This window comes from Patiria miniata, unplaced genomic scaffold, assembly GCF_015706575.1.
Source record: "Patiria miniata isolate m_02_andy unplaced genomic scaffold, ASM1570657v1 HiC_scaffold_7, whole genome shotgun sequence".
In the NCBI taxonomy this organism is placed as follows: Eukaryota; Metazoa; Echinodermata; class Asteroidea; order Valvatida; family Asterinidae; genus Patiria; species Patiria miniata.
In genome coordinates, this window is record NW_024037074.1 from 6553023 (window position 1) to 6574961 (window position 21939).

General features: G+C 39.7%; 1 protein-coding gene across 1 annotated transcript in view; it reads left to right on the forward strand.

The window, feature by feature from the left end:
* Positions 1 to 15802, forward strand: part of LOC119745386 — a 36099-nt gene extending 20297 nt beyond the window's left edge. Inside the window, exons 2-9 of the mRNA XM_038221706.1 lie at positions 1770 to 3838; positions 5413 to 5478; positions 7214 to 7440; positions 9695 to 9866; positions 10897 to 11047; positions 11912 to 12000; positions 13075 to 14463; positions 14760 to 15802. Of these exons, the coding sequence (XP_038077634.1) occupies positions 2240 to 3838; positions 5413 to 5478; positions 7214 to 7440; positions 9695 to 9866; positions 10897 to 11047; positions 11912 to 12000; positions 13075 to 14463; positions 14760 to 14819 (3753 nt within the window). The 5' untranslated portion in view covers positions 1770 to 2239 and the 3' untranslated portion in view covers positions 14820 to 15802. The remainder of the gene's footprint in view (positions 1 to 1769; positions 3839 to 5412; positions 5479 to 7213; positions 7441 to 9694; positions 9867 to 10896; positions 11048 to 11911; positions 12001 to 13074; positions 14464 to 14759) is intronic.
* Positions 15803 to 21939: the final 6137 nt, after the last annotated feature.

Consider the following 21939-nt stretch of genomic DNA (forward strand, 5'->3'; position numbering starts at 1 on the left):
TACAATGTAACACAAATGCTAAAGGGTTAACCCTCTTACTGTTTGAACAGTCACAGACAGTCACACATTCCATCCACTTGCCCTGCCATGCCTTTTACACAGGCTAGTCACCAACAGTCAGATCATATTTCAATATATTCAGTCAACAGACAAAAGCAGGCAAGTGGTAGGCACAGCTGGCTTATCAATCAGCTACAGTCAAAACATAGCTGCATCAAGTTACATAAACTGTCACAGCCAGTCAATCCTGCTTTATGTAGGCAGGGAGCTCTTAACCATTAAAAACTGTCACTCAACTGATTTTGACTGAAAGGACAACTTTGCACAGAATGTATGTTTGCATTGGAGGGTTAGTACAAATTACATGTACTTCAGTGTTAACGTAATAAAATAGCAAGAAATAAATAAAAAAAAAAACCTGAAAAAAAAACAGTTTTGTAGCAAAGCACAAGTCACCAGGCAATTAAAACAAAGGCTAATTTTACTAATATTACAAGTAAAATTCAAATCTAAATTTGTAATAAAAAAAATGAAATCCCCAAAACAGAAATCATATACAAAAAAGACTGGGAAATTGTCCTTTTTGACTTGAGTTAATGCCCTTTGCTCTTTCCTTTACATGTAACCAACAGATTCATCAAATGTTATCTGGCATTTTGATATTTGGTCGTTTATTTTTATCATCTCGTGGAGATAAAGGTACACATCTAAAGTGGTTTTGCTCTTACTGTTCATGACTAAGTACAAATACTACCAGTAGATTTGATTAAGCGGATAATACTCAGAACAATCCATTTTGTGTTCTCCGAGTTTGGCAGTGGTTCCTTTGAAAATGCACTCCATCCTGGCTGTGATTAATTGTGCAGTTTTAAAATTTCTCCACCCATTCTAAGTTATTCCTTTTTTTATAAATTCTTTTTTTGGGGGAAGGGGGGGGGTTAAAATATGTTCTAGTTTTTGTTTATATCATTAAGCTTCATGATTTGGCTCAGGATATTTGCCTGACATTAACTGCTAGAATATCCCCACTTTGGATTTTTGTTAGATTAGTACTTTTTAGTTTTCTTAGCTGTCGGCAATAGATGCTAGTTAATATTCGTAAAAAAAAATATCTTTTTAAAATTTCAGCTTCCACTAATCATTTCTTATCAAAAAAAGCAAAAGATCACAAACACATGGAAACAGAAGGATTTTAACTGAATCATATGCACGCACATGTATCACATCACAAGAAGTAGTGACTGAATTACAAGTTTGTTTTTCGACTGAAACCAGATATATTTTTCTTTCCTGTAATTGTTTCGCTGACCCTCCAATTAAGAGGAAGTGAAGCGTGTTGTGGTTTGAGCCAAGTCAAGTGGAAACTAGGAACGAGGCAAACACAATTACACCTGTTTTTATAACAGGATCTACCTGCTTTCAAAGAAGGAACTCGAAACTCAAAGAAGGAACTTGAAACTTTGTCAAATTAGCGGCAAAGTTGTTCCCGCCGTCTCAGTTAACACCGGATTGTGTATCAACTCATGTGCAAAATTTGCAATCGGACTGAGCATTTTTTTATGACTTTGCTTCTCTGTAAACCAGCAGAGTTGTGCTTCAATGCATGTTGACCTTATTTTGGCTCTATAACCTTGGAAACCATAGCCTAAGGAAAGAGTCCATGGAATCCTGAGCTTCTCTTTTCCAGGGAACAACAAACCCCCGTGGCTATGTTTGTCCCTGCTATCCCACTTATTAATTCTTTCCCTTTTTTTTTTTTTCTTTTTCAGTTCTCTATACCCAGGTATTTGAACAAATACAGGTACAATCAAAGCGTAGGATGGGCTATTCATTCCGTTTAACGCATCGTGGGCCCCGGTAAATACCTTCAAGCAGAGCTCTGTGTTCCAGGCCAACAAAATAGAAATACCAGATTGTACTTTCTCTAATCTGATATTTTTTGGCATCAGCAACAAGTCAGACGTGCATATTGTGTGACACTCGATCCGTGTGCCAGTATAACTCACTGCAATTGTCATGGGAGTTAAACTTTGGATGGTTTGATATCTGCCAACTTTAAAATGTGCTGGTTATGAGGAAATATCATCTTTTGTCCACATTTGCCCCACTAGTGATTGAAGCTGAGTATCTGTGGACCAGTTATGGATTGTTCTGACAATATTTTGCCTTCTTAAACTCTGCTTTTACAGAAAAAACATCTCTTGTTCGCTATTAATTTCATGTTTGAAAAAGTACAGAGATGGCTGAAGGTGGAACAATGATGACCAAGGATGGACTACATATGAGCCAATCAGAAACAGGCTTTCAAAGAAATGAGCCAATCACAGACCACAACAGTACTAGGAGCACAAGGGATGGTAGAATGCTGATATCATTTGACAGCTTTGAAAAGTCGGACATGCTACCGGACTACAGAGGATGGCTGACCGAGTGCAGCACCAAGAAACAGTACTGGTGTGTCGCGGCCAGTAACATGCTTGGGTTGTTTGATTCACCCGAAGGAGATGAACTTAAGAGAGTTTTGACACTGAGTGACTTTCATCTGGAGGCGTCGATAAAGGAAAGTGGAGAAAATTGTGACGCTGAGACGTGCGAGTCTAGCAGAAGCAGAACATCAAACAGTCAACTGCTGAATAAGGAGTTTATCTTGGAGTTGACACCAGTTTCGGAAGGAGACAGGATTTTCAGTTTTAGCGTGCCAACGGAGGAGGAGTTCTCACTTTGGAGCTCATTGCTTCACAGTTTCACAGAGAAATCCCCGTTACCATGTAAGCTAGGGATGACTAGACAAAAGAATATCAGTTTTGAGGAGAGCCGGAGGACGGACAGTGGGCTTGGGGAAGAATTTGATACGTCTCCATCAGCGAGAAGGAAAATTCCCAAACAGATGAGTGTCGAGAGCGACACTGCCTCGCGAGACGGAGAATGGCAGAGCAGAGGAAGCTCTTTTGTGTCGTCGCTCGCGACAAATGACGATCTCGCTGACTCGCACTCCATTAGCGACAGCGCCTCTTGTGGTAACAGCACCGTCAACCTCTCAGAAATCGAATTCGCCGATTCAGAGACAAACTCCCAAAAGAGGAATTTACTCAGTGATAGCGTTTTCCTAGGAGGGTCCCAAGAACTGGATGCGTGGGACGAGTCTCATAGTGTTGATGGAGACTCAGCCCCGACCTCTCCTCGTCATCCCACCGTGTCAAGTGTGAGCTCTACCGGCGACGCAACCGAAGGATCTCGCTCAGATCATAGCAAGACTGTCATCAGCAAAGTGACCAAGTTGGTGCAACGAGCACTGATTCGCCGGCCCCGGGTCACGTCCGGTTTGACCTTAGGTCACCTCCCTGACCCCAAAATGTCGGGACCCATGCGCAAGAAAGGTAAATCACGCTGGTACGTCTTAAATGATACGTACTTGTACTGCTTCAAGACCAACTCACCAGAAGCTGAGGCAGAGAGCATCCTTGACCTGAACTCATACTCGGTTGCCTTGGCAACAGAACGAAAAGAGGACGGACAATCCATTGGCCTGCTGAAACTCACCCACTCTGCCGGGAAGAAGGTTTTGTTTTCCATCAACAGCACCGACACGGCTCAACTGTGGTATGATTACATCAACGAGGCAATTCGACTTGCAAGTTCCACCAAAGCTTCCAGATCAGACAGCCAGAAATCGACAGGCTCTAATTCGGACTCCCAAGGTCATACAGCGCTGTCCAGTAGACTGTCGCGGGAAAGTTTTGAGGAGAGCTACGGGTACTTTGAACGGCAGAGTTCTCTGAGAGCTCAGAGGGATGCTGTTGACAATGCAATCACTGAAGTGCCAAAAGCAGACAAACAGGTGAGGGATTTTCCCAGTGTAACTTGGGCACGTGTGGTCTAGCGGTAGAACACAGGATTCATGATCGTGAGATTGTGGGTTCGAGCCCTGCCGTGGCCATGCGTGTTGTGCCCTTGAGTAAGGCGCTTTACCTCAATTACTCCTCTCAACCCAGGTGTTAAATGGGTACCGGTATTATCCAATGCTGGGAAGGTAACGGATTCGCTGTGGAGGAGGTGTGGCAATCCCCCCCCCCCTCCACAGCAGCATATGAGTCTGGCCCAATCACTTCAAAAGAGAGATGGGCACTCCGTTCCTGTGTTTTTTGCTATGTGAATTGTTTTCGTTTTGCTGAAATATCACTTACTTTTATTGTGATCCGTGGAAAAAATTATAAAACTGTGTTTGTGTTTAAAAGTCAATAAATAAAAAATTACATGAGCGATATGAATGATTCTTTTACTGAAATAAAGCATATTAATTGGGCTTTTACATCCTAGATCTTGAACACTCGAGTCACATTTTTTGGCGACTCGACTCGACTCGAGTTCCGACGGGTAAATGACTCGACTCGACTCGAGTCACTGCGAGCAAATGACTCGACTCGACTCGAGTCCCTCATCAGAATGACTCGACTCGACTCGAGGAAGGCTAATAAGACTCGAGTCCCAAAATAAAAGCAAAATTACTTGCGAAAAATATTTGCAATGACTTACGCTGTGCCGTTTGCGTTGCCAGTTTTTGTTCACGTCACGTTAATGTTCGCGAATACAGCGGCAGTCTGTTTCCTTCCTCCATAATGAAACAACAAACATACACTGTGTCGCGGACTCCCACCTTGTGGTTCTATAGCATGTAATGCTAAACCCGGAACCAGACTTAAAACGCATTTCTCAATCAGTGGTTTCATCATTGGTTTCGGGCGATTTTGAAGTTCTTGGTGGAACGCTGGCTAAATTCATGTCCCGATTTCACACAAAAAAATGGATACGGACGGGCCCACCTTTAAATAATCAGAAACAGTTTTGTATAATGCAATTAGGTTTTAACGTTGTCAGCGATCAGCGAACAACAAAATCTAGACCCGAAGCCAAACCAGTTATAAGACCGAAGTTTCACATCTTCTTTTCTGTGACGTGAGCTAGCAATGGAAACTGTTGGTTGGGTACCATACAGCATACTTTATGTCTTTGGATTTCCGTAATAGACTGGTGCCTTGTATTCTTTCTCTCTTGTGTTTGTTGCTTTTTATTGTAATTTAGTGTTCAAATATTTGTGACTCGAATTGACTCGATCTAAATACTTGACTCGACTCGACTCGACTCGACTCGACCACACTCTGTGACTCGACTCGACCTTGTTGACCTAATGACTCGACTCGACTCGAGTCACTTCTTTAAAATGACTCGACTCGACTCGAGTCACAAAAATCAGTGACTCGTTACAACTCTGCATGCAGAACTTCTTTAAACAATAGGGGGCGCTATTTGGGTTTCCTTTTTTTGACTCGCCCTGAAGTTGACAAAAGTGAAGACAAGTTTTCTGAATTCTATTGTACTAAAGTTCTTTTTTTTGTATGGTCTTTTGTCTGTCAGGAATCTAGCTCTGGAAGTTCTGCAGCAGCTGATGGAAAACAAGAATCACGTTCGCTCTCAGACTTTGTAAGCTCATCAGAAATTATTTTTACAATATTTCATTATGTGACTTCATGTATCTCACTGCAAATACTTAAAACGTCCTACTTCTACATGTATATTGCAAGATTTTTCTCCACTTTAGAATAAAAGTGGCAGACTGGTTGGAAAGGAGTAACAACTTGAATTTAGAAATAGGGTTTGTATTAGCAAATTATTTAAATTTATATTTGAATTGTACCTAATTTAAAATTTATATTTGAATTGTACCTAATTTAAAAATGACAAAGCAAGAGTACAATCACAATTTGAAGTTCTCGTGTCCAAATCAATTGTATTGAAAGGTTGGTGTTCAAGTTGTACACAAGGTGAGCAGGCAAGTATTAGTTTTAAAACTGGGTGACAAGTAATTTTAACCAAATTCATATTCCCTAAGAGACTCAAAAGCTGTGGATCGGAACCGGGTACCTGAGTACCCGACTGTTAACGCTAACCCCTTGGGTATTTTTACTAAAAAATATCCTGAATCCTCCAAAATCCATCAATTTTGCCATGCCAAAAAATGTTGGTTGACAGTGAGTCCATCAGAATCCACCAATTAGCTGGGCGTAAATCTGCTGAGATCCTGAATCCATCAAAGTCCCCCAACTGCTCAATATGGAGGTATCCTCAATCCATCAAAATCCTGCAGTTCCGCTAGGCTTACTGTCCTGAATCCATCAAAATCCCCCAGTTTTTGCAATATGGAGGTATCCTGAATCTGCCAAAATCCCCCGAAACAGGGGTGTGGATTTTGATGGATTCAGGAACGTTAGGGTTAATGTCAGGAACCAGTTTCAGATGATGGAATCGAGTACCCGTAACCAACTTTGCAAATTACTTAGTAACTTCTCAGTCAATGAAAAAGAAATGTTACGAACGTCAGCAGGAAAATTTCCAAATGAAAAACAGGATACATGGAAAACCAAAACCAATTTCACATTTTATGATGCTTGCGAAAGTTGCAGTTGTCACCACATAGCTAAAGAGCTCACTGTATACACCCTATCTAGCCGTATTGCCGCACCGATGTGGTAGTATTATCGTGCGGACCTTTATGAACAATCTGAACATCAACTTCCCAGATTTGAATTTTGGGTTGGGTTTCTTTAACCGGTACCCGGCTACCTGTGTTTCTTTATCAATCGGGTAACCGGTTCCCATACTACCCGTAAATACACAGCCCTAACAGACTCAGAAACCATTCTAACCAAAAGTGCATGCAGGTGTATTTGTTCAGGTCAGGTTAGAACCCACTCATTCTGTTTTGTTAAAAATTCTCTATTGGAGTACGTCCTTCAGACATTCAAAATGCCAAGGGAACAGGTATTCACTGCCACCAGTCAATTGTTGAGGCATTGTCAACGTACCTTCCCTTCAAAATGAACTTGGTGAATAAGCACTGGTAACCCAACCCAGAATTTGCAAGCTGGTACGGCCAGCTATATTTGTAACTTTATTCATCAGTGCGATGCCAGACGCAGGGAAAATCCCTCTGGAGCCACACAATGTATAATCAGCACTTGCTCTTTCGCTCTTTTGAGAGGGAAAATATCACAATGGAACGCAACACATACGGTTCTATTCACTGGGTAGGTCACACATTTACCAGGACCTTCGGAGGTGGGGCTGTGACAAAAGAAGGCAGGCCACTCACGGAAAAAGCTACATATGGGCGGCTATATTTATTTGATGTGTAATACTCGGGACTTTGTTTGGGCAGGAGAGCGTGGCGTCGTCATCAGTTGCCGCCTGGGGATCCTCAGACGATCTGGATTTGACGGACAAGAAAGCCAACACTGCCTTGAGTTTGGTCAAACGTTCCATCAGACCATCGCTGTTGTCCAAACGGAGAGCGAGGCAGATGCCCATCTCGGCTTGTGACGTTGTGGATCCGACGTTGACTGGGAACCTTCGTGTGTTCATGCCAAACAAGGGAACTTGGAAAAAGTAAGTTTCATATCCTGTTCTAATTGTGCTGTCATGAAAAATCCTGTTTTATTATCAGTCTCTGTTGTGGGGGTTTTGTGTTGTTAGGGTTCCAGTAGTTCTACAATTCATTGAGGAACTCACCAAATTTACAGTGAAATGAAATAATAGTCATGGGCCTGAATCACAGTGGGAAGACAGCATGGCTTTCAATCTTAGAGTAAGGCATTTTTAATGTTTGTCTGAACTTATATTCCACACATCAGCACATATAGTTATTGTATTATTGTATTTTTAATAGAAAATGAGGGCTTAAACTATATTTTTGTGACGGTAAAGTTTTTTGTTGTTGAAAAACTGAAGTTTGGAATAGGACAAGTAATTTTTTTTTAATTTCCTTTTTTTTTAATGTAGTGAAATAAATGCACGTTTTAACTTTCAAGATTTATATTTGGATACTTAAAACCAAAGGTATATTATGCATTTAAAATGGCACATGTACATTTATCAAGGTTCCTGCACCTTCGGGACAAAAAAATCCACGAACAAATTATGAAACTCCATGACCTAGTTCATCAAAATGCAGATCAAAACTGTAAAACTTGTTCCGTGACGAGTGCCGAACACAAACAGAATAACAACAAAACAAAGCAATAATGTCTTTTGAAATAAAAATGCTTGTCTCAGTGAAATTTTTCACATTTTTGTTTGGTTTAAAAATCAGATATACAAAGTTTAAAATTTAAAATAAATTGGTCTTTTCCGTGACTTTTGTCAATTTTACAAATTTCCACGACTTTTCCAGGCCTTGAAATGGAAAATAAAATTTCATGATTTTTTCATGTTTTTTTCCCAGACTGGGGAACCCTGATTTATGTTAGATAATTATCGAAATTTATTTTTCTAAAATACAATTCTCCACTCTTAAAAATACACAAAATAAAAAAAATAAAAAATATTCTCTCACTTTTGATGACACGGGTACACTGTATCGTAGCAGCTTTATAGAGAAGTCTTTAAAATGGCTTTTCTCTGAAAATTCCATCGATCACCTTCCCCTTGGAATTATCAAACTGTTGCCATGGCAATGAGAAACAGATGTGCAAGTTTCATTGAAATATTGAACATCTGGTTACTAAGTAACTGATTCAGTCTTGAAGAGGTTAATTGCCATTGTTATCTTTTTTTTTCAGTGTGTGCAAAAACCCATTTGGAATATATTTGGTTTAAAGAACACATTTTGATCTGTACCTGTCAAAGGTCGTCCAAAACAAAATCTAAGTTAAAATGTAGTCAATATTTAAAGGGGTTTGACTAATGTCCTTTTTAAATTTTTTATCTATTTATTCTCTGCAGTTTTAAATATACGTACACTTCTACTTGTCCATGTGTAATGTGTATACACTGCCTGTTTTGTAATATTTATTCAGTTGAATTTTAATTTATAGATTTGTTAATGCTTGCATGAGAAATTAGTATTTTTATGATGCTGCTTTATGATGCCGTATAAAAAATAAATATTTATGAAGGACTTTGATACATATGGTGGTGCAAAAAGAACAAAACCCACTTTTGACAGCAATTTAACGTATACTTGTTGATCGTATTTCAAAAATTCAATTTAATGGTATTATAATATTGATCTTTAAATATAATTGCGAAAAAATGATTGCAAATGCACATTTTGTCTCTGATATATGGTAGTTTAAAAATGTCATGTGTCAAAGCTGTTTGTCCACGGACGGCTTTATTCCTTCTGCTTGACTGAGCTCCAGAGCTTGATTTGAAGACAAAAACACTACACTACCGGTAGACTTACACGTGTATTAAACTGAGCATAACAACACTATTCTTGCAATTTTAAAAAAAAATCTTTTTTACCACGTATGATTGAAGAGCTATACTTTACAACAATATAAAAAAAAAGTTCAAATAAGTTTAACAAGTAGGTTAACATTGCTGTCAAAAGTGGGTTTCCTTCTTTTCGCACCACCCTGTAGATTGGCAGAATTCATACATTTGCTCAATATTAAAATTGTACACGTGTACATGTACTTCAGAGGATGTACATGTACATGCACTTTCACCTCCATTCTACCATATTTTTGTCATTTTTTGTTTTACAACTTCTTGTCATCCAGAGTTTAGAGAGAAACACTTGCTAGGGATGTATTTTCTGATCAAGACTTATTAGTATTCTGTTAAAAGCCTCACTATGATGTAAATATGTTTTGAAGCAAATTTAATTTATCCTTTGACCCCATTCCTTCGTTAGGTCTTGGGCTGTGCTGAAAGACGATTGGCTGTATTTTTACAAGAAGCCCACCGATTCATCAACCTCGGACATCATTGAGCTGTCAAACTACACCATCCAACGAGAACGCACCGTGGACGACGGAACTCCACTCACCAGCCAGAAATATATGTTCAGCATTTTAAACAAAGACGTAAGCATTATTTCCTTGAATCTGGCATTTCATTAGAACTCACTAGCAATTTGAGTGTTAAAGCTATAGTCCATCATTTGTAATTTGTGCATTTTGTTCGTTTGAAGCAACAAAAGAGTTCAAAATCTAATGAAGGATACTGAGCAACTAACTTGATGAAGTTTCAGCTCAGCTTCAGCTTTATATTCCGAGAAAAACAGCATTCTAGGATCTCAATTTCAAATCAAAAGTTGCTAAATCATGTTTCGAATTGTTTTGAATTGCAGCTTTACGCGATGTCGTGCACTGATCCGACGAATTATAGCAACCGCGCGCCTGTGCGTCGTTCCAATGCTTGTGCGCGCTGCGCTGAATAACAAAACGAACTACTAATTTAAATTTTCCTATGGTGCTTCTTAAGAATCACCGTTGGAAATGCCTTCTTTCGTTGATTACTTCAAAATGACAGCTTCCCAGAAAGAATAATTTCACAGGGAGTTTAGTTCCCTTACTATCTTTCAACCAGTATGTTTTTCAACAATAATTACGCCAGTTACTTTTTTGGATAGCTGCAAATGATGGACTCGGGCTTTAATTGAAAATTTAATAGCTTCACATTCAAGCTGTTAATTTCATCAATTTGTCTTGCTTTTGATGAGAATTGTCAAGATTCTGTCTCTTTCATGTTGGATAATGGAAGAAGAGCAGTATAAAAAAAAAGTGAATTGACATTAAAAAAAAAATGGATTCTGAGATAATTCAAAATCAAAACTTGAAAGAAAACATGTATCTTCACGGAAATGCTATTCAAGGAAAGACTACATGTTTCTGTACAGAAATAGAAAAGCAAAACATTTTGGACAGTTTCAAGCGATAAAACTGTCATGTAGTATATGCGTTAATTTTTATTACTCATCCTAAACCATACCACCACTGCCTCAAACTGCCTCAAACTGCCTCAGCACTGTATTGTTTCATGTATTCTCAGTGAATAAATACATTGTTATACAATGTAATACAATGTGATACAATGTAGTAATTATTTCCCCAGGGATCTAACCGTGCTGTCATAATGGCTGAAACAGAGAAGGAGACGCGAGCCTGGATGGAGAAGTTGAAAGGTCGCGCCAAGAAACAGAGCGCGACCCTCGACGGTCTGAATCTGGAGAGTGGCTCTTCTACGCGACCGCTCCTACCACCAGGTAACATAAAGCATTCCCTCACAGCGGACCGCTGTATCAGATTTGAACCTGTCAGCCAATCTTGGCAAGTTTGGAGTGTGTAGGACTGTACTAGTGAACAGAAGGGCATGGGTTCAAATCCCAGTCAAATGAGCTTTTGAATTTCTTGTCACAAAGCTGTCTGACTAGTAACTAGCAGGAGAAAAGATGGATTTAATTACCCCAACCGAATACTGGTATTGTCTCCTTCCAAAACTTCTCCCTCAATGATGAAAATGTGATAAGTTTCTGTCATCAAATAGGACTCGTTATAGTCATCCCTTAAGAATATGTGACATGTTTATGCACGTAAAAATTGAAAGTTGGTAATACATGTATTGATAATCATTTCTCGGAATGAAACCAAGGATTCCTCAAAAGCGCCCTAGGTACTGTAGCTCGCAAGCCTGAAGAAACCTGTAGAGAGAAGACAATGAGAAGAAATTACAGTTTTGGAGGTGGGAGGAAAACCCCACAATGATATTCTGGGGAAAACCCACAGAATCAGGCAGGGTCTGAAAACCCAATCCACATATTGGCCCAGGCAGGATTCGAACGTGGGTCACAGCGGTAGAAAGCGGGGAAAGTACCGCTACGCCAACCTGACTCCCCAATGATCACTCATTGTGGAGGCTGATCATGTTCTGGCTTGATTTGAACACACATTAACCGATGCCTGCACATGATTTTTCCTCACACAGCCCTTATGAGCAAGCAGAACAGCATCCACAACAGATGTCTAAAAAGACAATGGTGTTCGGCTGCTCACTTGTTAGAACATTTGTGTTGCAATCCAGAGGTATAGGGTTTGAGTCCTGGCTGATTGATTTTTTTTTCTCTATGCAGAATCTAGTGACAAGTGGCACACTAACCAGGCAGAAGTACTCAAGGAGAAACTGCTGAAAGTCCTCCAAAAGAACCTAGATACTCTGGAGGTGAGAAGAGAATTTGGTCATCACTGGCTTTGGGTGCATGTTTTGTTGACTTATTTTCTCGTTGTAGAGCCTACCGAATGTAGATTCGAAGGGGGTTGCTAGTTTAGTCGCCGACAGCCGACAGCCGACAGCATTGGTAGATAGCTGAACAAGGCTTACGGGTTCAACCTACCCGGGTTTCGGACGAGAGTTTTCCTTCTCCTAGGCAGAATGCCGACCTAGGCTAACGAGTTCTACCTACCCGGGTTTTGTGATCAGAGTTGTCCTCCTAGGTGGACTGTCAACCAAGGCTAATGAGCTCCACCTACCCGAAAACCCATACAAATACATGTACATGTACAATAGCTTTTTTTCAACCAAGAATTAAATGAAAACATTCGGTTGAAAGTGTTGCTTAGAAATCATAAAAAATATTACATAAATATGAAGATAAGTTGTATTATATAACTGACATACAGATCCTAGTCATTTAATTGGTGGAACTCACATCACGTGACATTCGTTATGGCTCCCATTCACGCCACGGCTCAAAAAGTACTATCCGCCCATGGGGAATGGGAAATACTATTCAACAGTTAGGATCATGACGCGGTATTTGTGTGCAAATGCATGCTGGTGTGCGCGTTCAGCGTTGCGCGTAGCGCGTATTGTTCCAAAGAGCCAGCGCTACAGCGTTGGGTTCAAACATTTTCGTGAAGGGGTGGTTGGAAGAGAGAGATACATTTTCATCCAGTTTTGTATTGAAAAAAAAAGTTCAAATATATCAAATGACAAGGATCTATATGTCAGTTATATAAAACAAATATTGAGTGGCTTTAAATTGTGAAATGGGAGGAATATTATCGCTCGGTAAAATCTGGACTTTTCCAGTTCACTCGGCTTCGCCTCGTGAAATGGAAAAGTCCAGATTTTACCTTGCGATAATATTCCTCCCATTCCACGCTGAGCCACTCAATATTTGTATAACATATTCTCCTATTGTCAAGAGCTGATTTTAATGATTTGGATCCCTTTGTGAGAATACATTTGGTGTAATTTTCAGTTGAATTTAAAAAACAATTATTATTCTTGCAGACATCTTCAGAGAGGGAAGACCCAGACCTTGACCCCAAACTTGCCAAGAAAAAAGCAGAGATTCTTTCCAATTATGAGAAGGCTAATGACGAGGAAGCAGAGGAATTAGTCAGGTACCTGACCATCCAGAATCGACGTCGGATGTCGGCCCAAGTGAAGAAAGATGCCCTCCAGCGAACCATCGGGAGTAAGGGTAAGAAGAGGGTGGAGAGGATTGGCAGTGTAGAGGAATCGGCCATGGAGGATCAGATCAAAACCTTGAACGTCAGGCTGGACAGCATCAACGCTGATATCGAGGCCAAGAGCACGCAGAAGACCAACCGCCTCCAGGCACTTAAGGAGAAGAAAGACTTGCAAATTCAGCTCTTGGAGCAACAAGAGAGGCTGTCGCGGTATCGCCGGCAGGCTCATATTGCGCTTCAAGGAGCAGATTTTCAGAGTGCTCTCGCAGGCCTGGATGAGGAAAGTCTTAAAGATGGCGAAGGGTCGACAGAGGAGGATGTGGACAAGAATTCAAGATATTCTCCCAAAGCAGTTGAAGATGAGACTGATAGCAGCTCCACACGGCCAGAAATACAATCTGAGACGGTCCAGGTCTTGGCAAGACAAATGGTTGAAAAATCACCCCCGAGGTCTCCAAATACTCGTCCTGGAAGGTTGTTGCCTAGTTTACCTTACAGAAAGGGAGAAAAGCCATCCAGAGGGAACGCAAGAAAAAAACAATCAAAGGAAACAAGTGAGGAAAAGTCCCAGTCTGGCTCTGTGCAAACAGCCGTTGACTCATGCCAAAGAACAGATGCCCCATTGGAGAAAAAGTCCAGCCCGTTAGCCCGCCTCCGAAAAATCAGCCTCGGTTCGAAAATGGCACCGGACCCAACTCAGCTTGTAAAAGAGACAAAGAGTCGTAAGCTGAGCACAGGGATGAAATCCTCGGTGTCGTTTGACGATGGACTGAGTTTAGGACAACTGAATTCCTCTTTGAAACACTCCTCCTCGACTACAGACTTGAGTGTAGCGAACACGAGAGGAAGCCCGTCTCCAAGGAGAGCTGCGAGTCGGGAAGGGAAGGATACCAGCACGGCCAGCCCGCAGAGACGACGTCGCAAGATCAGCGTTCCTGTCAAAATGCCATCCATGGACAGCCTCTTCCCCTCATCAACCTCCAAGAAGGATAAACAGAGGAAGATGAGCAACTCTCCGAATTTCAGTGACAGAGCCGAGCCCGAGACCAGAGTTAATACAGACAGGGCCCAGATTCCCTCCCCAAGCAGCTCACCAGATATAAACGGAAACGTGGCCCGAGCTGGCAAAGGTCAAGAGGAAAACTCATCGGCCAAGGACCGTGCTGTGAGAGACGAAATAGACCCTGAAGTTCTACGAGATATTGAGGTGAGTTGAATTGTAACTTAAATGTTGTCGATAAAGCCTTAAAGATAGTTTGCTGGACTCAAAGGGGAGAGTCACCGACTGACAAACTTACTGATCGACCGACTCAATCAGTATAACTTCTTTCCTAAACTGAGACTTTATAGTCAGGTTCTACTAGGCAATTCTTGTTTCTCAAATGTAAGATTTCATATCCTATAAAACTTGAATAATGTCCAGATTTGTGTGTGATATTTTTGTACTTTTAATAAAAAAAAATGGTTACTAATTTTGTGTTTATTTATTTATTTTTGGTACAGGAGTTTGAAATGATGGCTCGCAAGGCTCTTCTAGAAGCTGGTTGGGTCTTCCGCTCCTGATACAGCCCCGGACAGTAGGGATTCTATCAGAGTGAACACTTCAAGAGATGTAATTAAGGCATCGTTAGTCAATCACAAGTCAATCACAGATCATCACAAGTCATCAATGGTCATTATAAGTCACCCTTTTTATCAAAAGACACCAAAAGTCAATTGCAAGTAATCACAAGTCAATCACAAATCAATCACAAGTCTTCACAAGTCAATACCAAGTCATCCCAAGTGGATCGCAAGTAATCACAAGTAAATCGCATGTCGCCACATGTCATTAGAAGCCATCACAAGTCCATTTCAAGTCAAATCAGTCTCAAATCGATCGTCAGGCTAGCCAATCGAACTGATGACCTTCTTTTATCTTGTTTCCCCCTCGACCCGACGTGTAATTGACTTGGTTACAATTTTGCTCCAGTCTCTAAACCTATCCACTTGTTTTCACAAAAGTGAGTGCGTTGTTATTGAAACTCAGATATATATATTAGACAAAGAAAGAAAAGCAACTTAGTTAAAAGTAGCTTTGAAGATAATCTTGTTTGCGATGCAAAATACTGCCTTAAACCTCACAAAAACATGTTAATCCTTGTTGTCACGCCTCAGTGACTGTGACTCCCACAAAGAAGCCATGTTGGTTGAAAACATTAATACACGGTCTCCTAATTTGTTATTACATTTGAGTATGTTTTAAAGTTGGCTAGTATACATGCAGCTTTTTCCTGATATTGGTAACTTGTCTATTCTTCCTATTAGAAGTTTCACTCATGTTAATAGTGCAGAACTTTTGGAGAGGACATAATTTGTTTGTCTTCATGGGGAAAAATATCATTTTGTTTCCAGCATTGTTTAAGTCGTTTTTTAAAGAGAGGTTGCTTTTCCTCTGAAACTACCTCATGTACCCGACTGAGAAGTCTGATGTCTTTTCAATTTTGCTCAATTTTTTTTTTTTTTTCCCCTCGAAAATTTGAGAATTTTCAAATCAATGGAGAGTAATCTTATGAAATTGTATGAAAATGTATGAAATTGCAATCAATATTGTAGTTGATAATTCTTATAAAATGAGGTTTTACATTAAGCTATTAGTCCAAGGGGCGCTGCAAACACAATCAATGTAACAGAATATTGCAACAAAATATTTTTTGTAATTTTGTACAGAAGCAGTCTTCGTGACTGAAAACTTCTTTACAATGATGAACATATGCGTGCATCAAATATAGGAGCAGATTCAGCCTTTCATTAAGATTTGTTTCGTAGATCTTTGTAAAATTAAAAACTTTATATTTATAATTGCAACGAGAACAATCAGTAAGCTGTACATGAAGATTTTGACAACTTGTTCTTTCTAATGAAAATGGTGCTTTTCAATTTTTTGTACATGGGATTCGATCAGCAGAATTTTCTTAAAATGCAAGGGGCACAAATGTGTATTTATATGCACGGTACATCTACTGTAAATACTATCTTTGGAAAAAAAGGACATTTTTTACACCTTTTTTCTATCTAAAACTCTTTTGCTAGTTGTTGCTATTTACCAAATTGACAATGCCAGCTTTGATAAAATGCTCGAATAAATTTGCATCAAAAAGTGCCAAAAGTTTTTTGCAAGTTGTGAATGCTATTTTTGTGTGTGACTAATTTGATCAGAAGAATAAACCGATGATAAAACTTGATAATGAAATTAAGTTTATTGTAGCCTCTTTTTGTGGGAGGTGGGAGGGGGTGGGGTGCTGAGGGGTGGGGGTGCTGAGGGGGAGGGGAACTTGTTATGTTGTACACAAAGTTTTACTGCTCCCCACATTTCCTAGTCAGGTTTCAAGAAAAATCAAAACCACTGTTGTGAGAAATTTAAAGTTACAAGGACCGCTTTAAAGGGAAAATACAACATTTGCAAACATCAAAAAATAAAACTACCAACTCATTTTGAAATACCTTGCTGGACTGTTAGTGAATGACAGTGTAAAGCATCCTGTAAAATCATGGCACCTGGTATACTGTCATTTTCAAGAAAAGTGGTATATTTGTATCAATTTCCAACGCTGGTCGGCCGACCAGCGTTGGGAAAAACTTTTTTTTTTTCAAATACTGGCCCCAATTGACCATCGCACTTGTTTGCAATCGATTACACACCTATGAACGGGTACAAGCCAGCTAGACTGCTTCCCTGACCTTACAATTCCCCAATGTATGTAAACTGCTCTGTTTCTTCTTATATGGAGTCAGGGAACCAGACTACAGGAAAATGATTGTTTTTCTTGGTTTTTATAGCATTTTCGAACCCAAAACCTCAAAAAAGTCAGTGTAACTATATTTGCTATATATTTCCAACCCCCCAATTCCATCCATTTCTGAAAATTACAGCAAAAGCAAATGATGTATAGTCCCTTTAATTTGGGTGATGTGCATATAACGCGGACAGTAAAACATTCAATGCCCATGGCATTGCACATGAAATGCCATCATGGTAACATTGGTAAGTACATGTACTTTTCTTGCCACACATGGGCGTTGCCAAGATTTTTTCTAGAGGGGGGCAAAACATATATTTCCAAAAAAATTATTGTATTTCTCAACAAATTCTTAATTTATCAGTTTTAGAGGGGGGCAGGGACAATCCCCACCCCCCCAACTCATTAAATTTAAACCGCTCGTGACGCCCATGTTGCTACACGAGCACATTTACTAGTTTGGAAAAGTTTGCTTGCGGTAACCATTTCTAAGGAGTTTTACCGAGTTAACCTGTAATGAAAAAATGTGGCAACCTGACACCACTTCAGCGGTTGTGTACAAAGTCTATGGAGAGTCAAGAATTTTTTTTTAAGTATTTGCTAACAAAATTGGAAATGTTTCTCAGTCCCAGATTTATGTCTTAATAATTTGTGCAATGACTGACCTTCATTGAGATCATATATGAAGAAAAAAGTGGCGCCAGGTCGCAACATTTTTTCCGAATTGTATGGAAATTGACAAATGAATGTTCGCTGCATGCTTCAAATATACTACGCGCTTCAGTTAAAACAATATACATTTCACTCATAACAACCCCGAAAAGGCCATCAAAATTCAACATTTTTAATTGGGGTATATTAAACTTCATGAGAATTTCACTTTTTTTTATGGGGGGGGGGGGGAGGCACTGAAGGGAAAACAAGTGTGAGGCATGATGCCATTCAAAACGCACACGGCACAGTCTACAATTCTCACAACAAAATAAAAACATCAGCAAACAACTTTTTCCAAGTTATTTTTGACCAAGTACTTTTTATAATACACTGACGTACTGATATTCAATATAAAAATGCTTTAATTACACAAAACATATCATTTAAACAGAGTACTTACCACAAAAACATTGAAAGACACCAAATTTGTACCAAAATGAAAGCTGTACAACATCAGTCTGCTGCATGTATTTTATGTGGAAGCATGCAATGCATTTTGGGAGATTCAATACTGAGTTCTGATTGGCTCAAAAATGTTGAGCTGAATTCGAGTATAAAACACAGCATTAGCAGATATTTATAATTGCTTAAACATTAATGAGGGAAATTAAATTTAAGTCTGCAAAAAAATGCACTCGCATTCAATTTTACAAAGTTATTTTCCCTCAGATATAGCCAACACTTTCCCAGTATTATATAAACTGAATCCTGATTGGCTGAAACTTTGTAAGTCAATTATAGTACAGAATGCATGATTGGCCAGTACAAGAATGTATTATTTACAACTGCTTGACTTATTTCCCAGGAAATAAAAAAAATTGCATAAAAGTGACTGAAAAATAAACAAACCCAAAATGATTAATCAATTATTTAAACAATCCTTATAGTATAGATACTGTGATTGGCTGTGTTTTTAATACTAAGTTAAGTATGATACAGAATGCATTATTGGTTGTTTTTTTTTAGCATGCAGGGAAATAAAATACTGTTAAGTTTGCATAAATTGGCACCAACAAAACTGCCCAAATAAGTTTTTTTTTCAACAATATCTTGAGTATTATAGATACCGAGCCCTGATTAGCTGAAACTTGTAAATTATCTATACTGCATGATTAATAATTCGGTAACTTTTTTTTCATCAAAAAGTTTATTTGAAAAATAAATTGCTTTTGTGCTTAAGTAAAAAAGGAAATGACCGCTCAAATTGAATTAATACTACATGGGTATGACAAACAAATTTGAATATAAACACAAGCAATTTACATGCATGTTACATTTTAAACTGGTCTGGAAACCTTAGCAGTTCACCCCTTTTTTGTTTGCAGCAATCAGGGGTGCTGACTAAGACCGATTTTGGGGTCAAAGGTCAATAAAGAGTATGCACAACCGTTTTCCCACAGTAAACTTACATGCATGATTTGACCTCAGTGAGGTCATATTGTGCATCTCTCTATGGACTGATGACATCATATGCAAAAGGCCTTATGCCAGAATTCTAAATGATTATGTAATTTACTTATTGTTCGCATGCACAGCATGTACTGGTGTGGCTAAAACACATAAGAATCTACAAATTAAATTCAACCAATCAACAAAAGTAGCTGGCCTGATGTTGCGGTCTTAACAAGATCTTCTTACGAGGCAAATGACAGTGGTACAAGAAAGAAACATGTAGGGGACACACAAGCTTGGAGGGGTGGAAGGAGAGACACAGAGGCGGGATTAAGGACCAAGGGAGTGTGGTGGTGGGTGAAGATCAAAGGGGATGAAGAGAGGGGATGGGGCAGGAAAGGAACAAAGGGGTGTGGGGGGGGGTGAGTGTGAGGATCTGGGGGGGGGGAGTTGAGATAGGAGGGATGATGCTATGGGGGAACGAAGGAGCATGGTGTGGGTGAAGATCAAGGGGGATGAAGAGAGGGGATGGGGCAGGGAAGGAACAAAGGAGTGTTGGGGGGGATGAGTGAGGATCTGGAGGGGGGGAGTTGAGATAGGAGGGATGATGCTATGGGGGGAACAAAGGAGCGTGGTGTGGGTAAAGATCAAAGAGGATGAAGAGAGGAGATGGGGCAGGGAAGGAACAAAGGGGTGTGGGGGAGTGAGGATCTGGGGGGGGGGAGTTGAGATAGGAGGGATGATGCTATGGGGGAAACGAAGGAGCATGGTGTGGGTAAAGATCAAAGAGGATGAAGAGAGGAGATGGGGCAGGGAAGGAACAAAGGGGTGTGGGGGAGTGAGGATCTGGGGGGGGGGGAGTTGAGATAGGAGGGATGATGCTATGGGGGAAACGAAGGAGCATGGTGTGGGTAAAGATCAAAGAGGATAAAGAGAGGAGATGGGGCAGGGAAGGAACAAAGGGGTGTGGGGGAGTGAGGATCTGGGGGGGGAGTTGGGATAGGAGGAATGATGCTATGGGGGAAACGAAGGAGCGTGGTGTGGGTAAAGATCAAAGGGGATAAAGAGAGGAGATGGGGCAGGGAAGGAACAAAGGGGTGTGGGGGAGTGAGGATCTGGGGGGGGGAGTTGAGATAGGAGGGATGATGCTATGGGGGAAACGAAGGAGCGTGGTGTGGGTAAAGATCAAAGAGGATGAAGAGAGGAGATGGGGCAGGGAAGGAACAAAGGGGTGTGGGGGAGTGAGGATCTGGGGGGGGGAGTTGAGATAGGAGGGATGATGCTAAGAGGCAATTCCACGGTTACTCACGTTACATTTATGATGCACTTTTGAGTTTCCTTGGGCTGTAATTACCTTACTGATAAGGTTTAATAACTGTTATCCCCACGGTAGATAGAGTAGACCTAGACCTACCTAAGCACCAAAGATGACATCCAGAAAAATGTGTTATGTATGATAAACAAGAAGCACAAAATCGGTTACTCACGTTACATTTTCGTAATGCGAGTAACTGATTTTGTAACCAATTTTGTACATCAAAAATGTAACGTGAGTAACCATGGAATTGCCCCTAGGGGAAAACAAAGGAGCATGTGTGGGTGAGGATCAAGGGGTGAGATAGATAGATAGGGATGAAGGGGGCAACAAAAGTAAAGTTGAAAGGGGAAGACAAAAAATAAATTTAATCAATTGCTTGATTAAGATGATGTTAAGGGGAAAACAAAGGAGCATGGTGTGGGTGAGGATCAAGGGGTGGGGGGCAAACAAAGGTAAAGTTAAAAGGGGAAGACAACAAAATGAAATGTAATAATTGCTTGATTAACAAAAAAATTATAATATGCTTACAACATAATTACGCACTTCCCCAAGTTTGTACCAAGTTTGGTCTGTTACAATTTTTATGATGGATTCCTTTGTCTTTGTTGATTGTCATACATTTATTTTAATCGCTCAGTGGTTTGATGTGGCACAACCTTGTTCCCTGACTGAGCAGTGATACAGATGGATGTAGTAATCAAAAACTGATGAACCCTTTAACTTGCTTTAAATTGGTCCTTTTTAAGGCCCTTTAAGATCGTGGTCTTTCTTGTGTAAATTGTCAGAACTGGAATGTACAATAAAATAAAAATTTTAAAACAAATTGAGTACTTTTTCAAACTTTTTCAGCATAAATCAGTCTAATAATTGCAGATTCTACATTATTTCAGACAAATCTAAATCAACTCTAATAATATCTGAAGTCGGTCAACGTAAAAAAAAAAAAACTAATTAATAAAACTTTTTCAATAATAATCAGCTGTAGTAGTTCTGGGTAATATACAAATAAAACGTAAAAATCTACAAATATATAAACACAATTTCTGATCGAAAACACAATCTTCTATATACAAGGTTAAATTGAAACAAACAAGACAAATTAAAAGTGGAATAATAGTACTTTTAAACAGGTATTTATTCTTGCAGAAATAATGAAACAAAACAATGGAACAGTAAAAAAAATAGTAACCCCCAAAAACTTTGCATGTTGTTCAATCACTAGTAGTCTCAAGTTTTCTTAAATATTATTTTACCACTGCTCAAAATTATCCAGGTGATTCAAAGTTAATATTCGATACCATTTCTTAGTGACCCCCCCCCCACCCCAGAAAAAAAAAAGGCCCAGAACTTGTTTGAATCCAACTTACTCAAGATCTGCTGCACAAAAAAAATGCTTTAGGAATGTCATGCAATAACCAAATAATAACTTGCATTCAGCATTTACAATGAAATACTTACTATAATAATGCTTATTTTCAAT